Genomic DNA, 10,039 nt, shown 5'->3' on the forward strand with positions numbered 1-10,039 from the left:
TAAATGCTTCTGAAAAAACGTTAGAATTTAAATTATGATACTTTATGTTTTCCTTGCTGCAGCGTGGTACCGTTCGTAAAATATCATGTTAATTAGGCACGCTATAATTTTTACAAATTGATATAATGTATAAAATATATAAAATTTAAAAATAATAAGTCACATTAAAATAAAATAAAATTTTTATTAATCGACTACTGCAAACAACGCAATGATAAAATGTAAAGCATATGCTCTAGAGTCCTGGACCTATTTTTATGAAATATACTTGTTAGTTATAACAATCATTTTAAGAATAAATATGTAAAAAAATATATATATATATATTTATAGAGTTTATCGTATGTGCCTACTACCTTTTATTTCTTATTCAAAAATTAGGAACTGTTCATCACAATAGTGCCACCCACTCATGTATCGTTTATTCACCAACATAGCAATTTATACAAAAGTGGAGGCCTCTAACCATCCAGAAAAGTTGGCTTCGGCCCACAGGAAACGACACTTATGTATCCATTACCTATGTGTAGATTAGTATTACTTGTATGTATACTCTTAGTACTTACATATTTGATATATAAGAAATAGATCCTGTAGATTATGATATATTTATATACCATATACCTGTGTTATTATTACCTAATATTATAAAAATAACTACGCTGAATAAGACATTATTATTCTACAGTATTTCAATATTATAATCATCTTACAATATTATAAAGCTCAGTAGGTAAATTGTTGTACATTTCTAAGAAACATCAACGACATATTTATTTTCTTTGTAATAGATATATTTATATATATAAATTATGTTTACTTTATAATGTTTGTATCTATATACATTTTTTCTATACTACTTATCTTTTCAAAGTTGATCTATTTTAAGAATTTTATTATTTTTTTGTTATTTAAACAGTGTTTTTGTCCTATATAGTACTCACGCATTGGAATTGTATATAAGCGTTGAAGATGTTCGATGTGTTTTATAGTGCTATTGCTTCATATTATATTTTTTATTATAAATATAATCCGTGGGAAATATATTATGTTATATTGCATACACACACATATATATAGCTAACTGATCCGCAGAAAATGGATTTAGGTCATATAGGCATTTAACCATTTAGGAGGTTCTCCTTTTGTCAATATAAAATATAGTTATGGGTTAATTCTATATGTGTTGACATTTCTTAGTCAATTTATCACAGCTTGTCCGATGAGAGTTTCGAAAAGTGCATTTATCAACAGTGTTTTTATTTTTATTTCTCGATTTCTTTAGTTTAACTTGTTAAATCGTTTTGTAAAAATAAATTGTATAGACAATTTTGTTTTGTTAGCATTATTATTTCGTGATTTTCTTTGATGTATAGGGATTGTTTAGAATTTATACATGCACCGACAAATGCACAATGTACAATATGATATTATATACACAGTATAATAATTCGTGGTACACAAAGGGGTCAATAAAATGTATAGTACTACAGATATATAATACTCGCATAATATAATATATGGGTCAATACTCAATATATTATGGACGCAACATGTTTGGGCAAATATATTTATCTGTATATACTTACTGATTCCAAAATTATAACCATTACTTAAAATTTACCACTAATAAACAAAAGTCTTTATAAAGAAATATTGAAAGTTAATTTTAAAGTTTTAAACTGTTTATTTAAAAAAGTACTAATAGTTAATTTTTGTATTATTTTAAATTTCTGATCTATTTGAATTATTGTCATGTAGTTAGTTAATTTTTCGCCGTAAAAAGTTATCCTAATTTTTGCATGTAATCTGTAGGTATATGTATTTTTTTAAAGATAATAGTCTTCTAACTTCTAACATTGTTTCACGCATTTTAATTTATTTTCTCAATTTATTTGTTATTTTTATATCTGAAAATGCAGTGTGAATTTGTAAGAAACATTAAAATATATAATGTATTATCGGTGCATATATACAAAAACGTACCATCCACTGCAAATACGCATGATTGGCAGATTCTTATTTGAGAGTAATTTAAATTTAAAATACAAACCCAAATCTGTTTTCAATTTTCAGGTGAATTTTCCATAATGCACTCAAAATATTATACATTGTAATAACAGGTAGTCAACGGTCGAGTCAATCAAATATTTTCACACGCATATAATGTATATAATACGAAACACATAATATAATATTATACATTATATTATATACTCAGTGGGGCAGGTTGTTTTTTTTTCGGGACGAAATTGTGAATGGTGAACAACTACTACGCGTTCATTGAAACATCATAGTATTATTATTATTATTATGTACGATGTATAATATGTCAATTCGCGGTCTGCAGAAATCGGCCGCCCCCGCGACGCAGGTAATTCCTCGGTGGTAATGCGCTGGGAAACGTACACCCAATCGGTTCTGATGAGAACCCGCGGCGCACCACTCGTATTTTCATACATGATGCTTGTATACACAGTACCTGTACCTACACGGACTACCTACTTTTTTTCTTCATCTTTTCCTTTCCCCCCGCACTTCCTTTTCTTCCTATCGCCGCCGCCGACGGTGTTTGCATTCATCGCCGACGTATAGGTACGTATGATGCGGTAGTGTTCGCTCCTTCAAAATCGCTACTGACCTGACACAAAAACAAGATATCCAGCCATTGTCGACGAAGCGATAGGATTTCTAATGTTTGTTGCATCCCGATCCCGATACATATTATTATTATTATTATTATTATACATATTATCCCGGTCGCCGCCTGCACATCCGTTCGTTGGTTTCTCACGCGTGTTTTTGACACGCACCGCCCCGATCGGCTGCAGGTAGTCGCGATGATGATCGCCGTGATGGAAAAGCAGAAGACGGGAAAAAAATTATAATAATAATAATAAACCATAAACCTGTTCACCCTTCAGAACCCTGCTGCAGCTTGTACACTGTTGCAGGTACTTAATACTATATATTATTATATCGTAATATATGCGTATCGCGAGCAATCGTCTCCGTAAAACGCCAGACAATGCGGGTTCGAAAAACGGGGCTTGCAGGAACTTTGTCGTTCCGCAGAAAAATACACCAAAATTATTGTTTATGTATCACATTTTTTGTTTTTATTAAATGAAATATAAACATGGTTGACCAATGTTGGTTAAATAATACAGAAAAATAGGTATATATATAAAAAAAAAAATAATAATAGTAATGATACAAATCAAACATAATATTATTTATGATACAATATGAGATATATAATGACTGTTATATTATTATTATATAATTATTACGTCGTCGTTATAACTGCGCTTGATCATTTGCGACTTATTGGTTAATATTGTATACAACGACGGGCGAACGACTAGTTAAACATTATGGCGACTTAAACATTGTACACCATATCAGTCCATATATTATTATATAATGTATATTTCAATGATAAGTAATAAGAACATTTTAATATACATTTAATAATAAAGTTCAGTTTTACATGATATATTTATATATATTATAATAGCGATATTGTGTATTATCATGTAAGCGTGAAATTATCGTCGTAATAGCGTTCATGCATCCAAAGCAAAATAAGGTTTTACAATAATAATATGATATAATAAGGCACCTCTGGGCACGGCGAAAGGACTTTGGATTTTCATAATAATCTATTAAGATTATTATATGTCACTTACTGCGCATAATATAACAAAGTAATCGTCACCGTTTGCACATATACGTACCCGTTAAACAAAATAATAATAATAATAATAATGAAATAATAATAATAAGGGAGAAAAAATGAACTTAATATCTAACACAGTGCGGTTATTATTATATAGATGATAGTAAAGTGACTAGCGCGTACGTTTAATAGTAGATAAAACATTTTATATAATAATATGTCGGACTGCACAGGCGTGGCATAATATATCGGCAAAGATTTAAATGCGCTTTTCTTAAGAATCTTTTTTTACCGATAATTTTTTGGGTTTTTTAATAAAATAAATTACATAATAATATATAGGAATTCGACACAATCACGCCTGCGCTGACAATAATAATAATAATAATTGGTAATAATAATAAAAATAATAATAACCATAAACGAATATGATAATAATAATAATGATTATATAAATATATGTTTAATAATAATTTAACATATATAATGTATGCAGTAATGACGCGCACCATATAGGTCGGTCCTGCAGTCACGGTCTAAACCGTCTGTTGCTGCTGTTGCTGTTGCTGCTGCTGCTGTTGCTGTTGCTGCTGTTGCTGCTGGTGGTGGGGCAACAGCCGCGGACATCCGGTGTCACAGTGCTTGGTGAGCAGCGACATGCGGCTGAACGTCTTGCTGCACGTCGGGCACGAGTACTTCTTCACATCCGAGTGGGTCTGCAGGTGGGCGCGCAAGTTGGACCTGTCTGCAAACGCCCGGTTGCAGTGCTGGCACGAGAAAGGCTTCTCGCCTGTGTGAGTGCGGATGTGGCCCTGCAGCAGCCACGGCCGGCTGAACGCCTTGCCACACAGCTTGCATATGCACGGCAGCGTGTGCGTGCGGATGTGCATCTTGAGCGCGCCGAGCGTGTTGTACGCCTTGTCGCAGTACTTGCACCGAAACGTCTTGGCCGCAGCGCACTGCGCCTCGTCGTCCGCGCAGTGGTATTGCTGGTGCTTGGTCAGCCCTGACACGGTCGAGTACGTTTTTGAGCATGCGGCGCACTTGTACCGGCCCACGGTGCCGTTGGACTTGCGCTTGACTCCTCCTACGCCTCCGGCCGACGACGACGCGGTGGTGGCGTCGCTCTCACCCGAGTACAGTTGGTACTGCTGCGGTGGCGCCGGTGTCTGTTGCTGGTGCTGCAGATGCGACGGTGACGGCCCGTAGCTCGGCGATATGGCTGACGCTGACGACGCTGACGACGGCGGTGGCAGTGGCGGTGACGAGTCGACGGCGTCCGCTGACGACGGTGACCAACCACCGACCGCAGTCCGTCCGTACCAATTTATCGGCAGGGCGGCCGGCGGGCTGCGCATCGGTGTCACGGCGGCGGCGGGTGACGTGAGCTGCATGAGCGGCTTGAACGCGGAACCGTTACGGCTCACCACGGTGCCGGGCGGTGATTGGGAAGCGTCTCTGGCCACGGCAATCATGGCCGGCGGGTACGCGGCTGCTCCAGTCACGGGGTACGCCCTGTCCGCGATCAACATCGCGTTACCGTTTCCGCCGTGATGGTACATGTAACCGGACAAGTAACCGGTGCTCGGGTACTGGGCGGGCACGGGCCTTGGCGCTATGGCCGGAACGTAGTGCCGGTGATGGTGTTGATGGTACGACGCTACCGCGGCTTGCGCGGCGGCCGGGTGGTGATCGACCGCGATGTTTAGGCACAACGGTTCCAGTGGTCCAGCCTTGACGGCCGTCGGTTGGAACGGTTGCTGTTGGCGGTGCTGTTGGTGGTTGTGTTGTTCTTGTTCTTGTTGCCGTAGTTGCTGTTGGTGCTGTTGCTGTTGTTGCTGTTGCTGCTGTTGTTGTTGTAATTGTAGGCTTGGGATGTAGTACGGAGGCGACGACGACGACGTCAAGGGCGCCACCGCGTTTTCGTGCTGCCTGTACGGAGGCGGCGGTTCTTTTTTCACCTCCACTGACGCGACCACTTCCGATTTGCATTTCACGCTCAGATCTTGAGGTTTAGTGCTCAGGTTTTCCGGTTCCAAGCATTCGTCCGTATTGTCTGCGCAAAAACAAAAATGATTTCTGATTAATGCTCATATTATTTAATATTTTGTAAAAGACTTTAATGCGTTTTAACTTATATACGCATTGAATTAATAAGGAATAATATATTTAATCATATTAATATGAATTATGCCTAAGCATAAGTAAAACATGACGTATGAAAAATGAATAATTTTAAGTTTATAATTTTTGATTTGTTGTGTATGAAACAAATGTAAGCAAATAATTGATCCTTCACCAAGAATAGGGTATAGTGATTATAAAAAGGTTTGTTTTGGAATTTGCCAAGAGTGATGATCACAATATAACAATTATAATATTGTCACTATTTTCTTTATATTTTTATAGCATAGATTAGGTTAAATTAAGACTCGTCGTATAACCTATACATCGAAACAGCCAACTATAAGTAATATTATTAAGTCGCGTAATATTATTATTATTTTTCACATATAATATTGAATAATATCACCGATGACGGACGCGGCAGAATGATCCAAATTATTGTATTCCGATCGAATTCATTATTATTATGTCATAATATTACTATATTAATTTTTTCATAATTTTTTTCAGAATCACGTGTTTTGTGTACCGTTGAGATGGTTTATAGTTTTTTTTTTTCTAAACGGCGATGACGATGACACGCAATTTTGTTCGTCGGACTATAATAGTGCTAAGAAAAAAATCAATGTCGTACTATTATAGCGGTGACATATATAATTTGGTGTAAACATCATGCAGTCGTCATTTACATCACCGTTTATAACGGTTTATAAATTATTTATTATTATTATTATTATTTGGCGAGGGGAGAAGTGCGTCGAGGTACATATAAGTATTGCGAAAACGTCGCGCACCGAATCAAAAAAAGGGTGGCCCTCAGAGGGCATTTCCCACGGTCGGTGTCGCACCGGTTCCCATCACATATTATTATTACGGATCATCGTGTAATATATATTCACATGACGAGCAAGTGAATATTTTTGAATATAATATAAAAGGGTAGATCGTAGATTTATATACGCGCGAGTATGTACAAAGAATTCGACTATACCGTGAAGAGTATCAAATCTTGTAATTAATTTAATTATTGTCATATATGTATAAACTATAGATGTACCCTCTCAAAAGGGCGGAATAATAATATTATTTTTAGATTTTTATATTTACCATAATCCATCTCTTCTTTGATGTACTCGTACTTGACAAAGTTCACGGGACGTTTCTTCAGCGGACAGTGCGAGTAATCCATTTTCTTCGAAGTCAACTTGTGATGCATCATCGTTGCCGGTTGATCTTCGAAAATATGCATTTTACGTGTGAACGCGTTTTGCTGCAACTGCAGCCGTGGTGTGTCCTCTTCGTAGGAGCAGAAGACGGTAAAAACGAAAAAAATCCAAAAACGGAATTCGACCGGTGATTTTTTTTTTTTAAATCATTTGCGACAAAAAAAAATATTTAAATAGATAATACTGTTAATTAATATTATAATATTATGTTGTTGAAAAAAATCTCGTGACGAGAAAAAAACGTGCGACGACGACGACCGACTGGAATGTGACGTACGTGGTGCACCGGCGTCGAACTCACTGAGATGCGGCAGACGCGTTCTCCGGTGTGGGTCGCCGAAGAGAATGCGAGCGCATGACGTCGCCGCCGGTTGAGAAGAGGTGGTTCTGGTTCCATCGGTCCCCCACCCAACGACCATCGCGCGGCGGCGGCGGAGGGCGCGCGCCCAACATATCACCGCGCCGTGGACAGGTGTTCGGCCCCCGTCGCCGTGCAGCACCGCGTATTATTATTATATAGGTATCGCCCGGGACAGCACGTGCTGGCCGCCGCGACCAATCCGGCCGGCGTGCATGGCGCGGACCAATGGACGAGGTGCGGGGTTCACCCTCCCGGTTCGGCGGCTGTCCCCCTGCGCCGATCCGGTTCCGGTGCGCGCGCGGCGGCGCGTCGAAACCGGTGCGATTCTGCAGCAGCATTAACATCGTATATTATTGTATTATAGGTGGGCAACTATAATATTCATTAAATATTATATGCGCTCGCGGCGCATCGTCGCTATTATTATTATTATTATCACAGGATCGGTTTTCTCGCGACCTGCGCGGCAGATTTTTCACTTCGCTTTCGCCTTTATATCCGACATCACGACAGCTGCACACGAATATTAATAAACCGTTCGTCACCCTCCATAATATATATATATATATATATATATATATATCATTATATACCACTCGGGTAGAAGAGAAACAAATAGTTACAGTTATGTACCGTTTATAAATATATACGTAGGTATAGCTGGTTACCCCATATAAATACCATCGTAAACCACGATTAGACCAACCGATGTGTATAAGTTTATATATAATAACACGACCATGATGATGATGCCTACTCACACGGTTGCAGTTGGAAACCGTTATTATATACGTAGGTATATACGCATCGCGGTGCGCTTGCAGCAGTGTTGGGAAGTTAAATTTTTTTGGTTATCATAAATATATAATTATTACTAAGTTCACAGAAAAGAAGATTATTGTTATCATTATTTAAAACATATATTATAATATTGTGATTAAATTGTTCTCTTTTATTGTTTGGCCAAATTGCATTAAGCGCGTTCGAGTCGGTATAATTATTATTTTCAAAAATATCACTGTAGCGGAGCCTATCTAATAATTATACGCTGTCAATTAATCTAGTGTAATGATGAAATCATTAATAATATGAAATTATATATAGATAAGATATTTTATTATATTTGTTCAAGAACCAAAAAAAAAAAGACGACGACGATTTCTTAGCACAGTTTGTCTTTAATTTTTAAATTTCAAGCCACAATATTATGTATATTCTCTAATCTACGCTAGAAATAAAAGAATTTTTTTTGTCAAATATAGCTGTTACAAAAAAATAATTTGAGTATTAAAAAACCATACTTCGGTACCTATTTTTAATAGTTTTTTTTTTTTTTAGTTGGTTTTACCAAATTAAAAATTAACTTAAATTATTAAGTACAAAATATTATAAACAATAAAATATAATCATATTACCTTAGAATGACTTGAAAAATAATTTCATTAAAATAACTTCCATTTATAACTTAAACAATAACAATTACTACCCAATACACTCTGTAAACAGAGTAAACGAAGATTTTGTCTCGACATTTTTTAAATATAGTGTTGGTAGTATGTATAATATATTATGGAATTAAATTGAACTTCGCATTCAATAGCTACAACAGTATATAAAATTATATAGGCACTAGAGACAAGCATATATATATATATATATATATATATATATATATATATATATATATATTATAACATTATTCTACAAACTATAATTATTTGATTAAACATTTAAATGTTTACTGACTTGTAGCATATTATATTGTATTATAATTTATTATCAACAACTGTTAATTATATATAGTTGCAGCTGCGACGTAAAATAAAATAAGTTGTGTCTTAATATGTATATATAATATATATATATATATATAAATAATATTATATACTTAAGATAAATACATTTATATGATAAACCCATAAGATAATGCTTTATCCGTGACTTTACACTATATGTACCTATAGAATATCATACACAGAAATATGTAATATCCAATAGTCTGCCGGAAATCAACGCGATTTGAAACATTAAGTTAATTAACTTTCAATTTTTAATTATTTTCAACTCAGTATTGCTAAAAAAAACAAGAAAAACATTTTTAAGTAATATAACTTAACAAGTCAAATTGATTTCCATGGTATTATGATTTATAACTATTAATTATTGAATCACTTTAAGTCAATTTTTACCTCATCTATATTGTATTATTACTATGTAAAAGAGTAGACGGAAATATTATTATTAACATAAATAATATTATGCACTCTAACTGTTGCAGTTTTATAAATTGGATAGGCTGCAGCTGTTGTGTAGAAGAAATAGTTGATCAATATTGAATTGCGCACTATTAGATTTCGATAGGGATCAAAATAACGTGTGGATAAATAAAATACTATTATTGTTCTATAGAAAATAACAATCTCACCAAAGTGCTACGCATTAATTTCAAATATCTTTACCAATAAAATTATACCAAAGTTGCAGTGGTGTCTATTTTTTTTTTCTATTATGGCCATATATATGTAGTTACATTAAATATAATATACAGTTATTACAACAAATCGAGTATAATGGCCCAACACACCTCTGAGGAAAACCTTTTAATTATGAAATTGGAGTATTGATAATTAAAATAATATTATA

General features: G+C 35.4%; 1 protein-coding gene across 1 annotated transcript; it reads right to left on the bottom strand.

Annotated features, from left to right (window-relative positions):
• Nucleotides 1-3,090: 3,090 nt before the first annotated feature.
• Nucleotides 3,091-7,391, bottom strand: LOC107167943 (uncharacterized). Its single transcript, XM_015517166.2, has 2 exons — nt 6,917-7,391; nt 3,091-5,738 (listed from the first exon to the last, which is right to left on the bottom strand). The coding sequence occupies exons 1-2, from the start codon at nt 7,056-7,058 to the stop codon at nt 4,219-4,221; spliced, it is 1,662 nt and encodes a 553-aa protein (XP_015372652.2). The 5' UTR covers nt 7,059-7,391; the 3' UTR covers nt 3,091-4,218.
• Between the last annotated feature and the right edge of the window lie 2,648 nt (nt 7,392-10,039).

This window comes from Diuraphis noxia, unplaced genomic scaffold, assembly GCF_037042655.1.
Source record: "Diuraphis noxia isolate RWA-SAM2 unplaced genomic scaffold, SU_Dnox_SAM2 contig0001, whole genome shotgun sequence".
Classification (NCBI taxonomy): Eukaryota; Metazoa; Arthropoda; class Insecta; order Hemiptera; family Aphididae; genus Diuraphis; species Diuraphis noxia.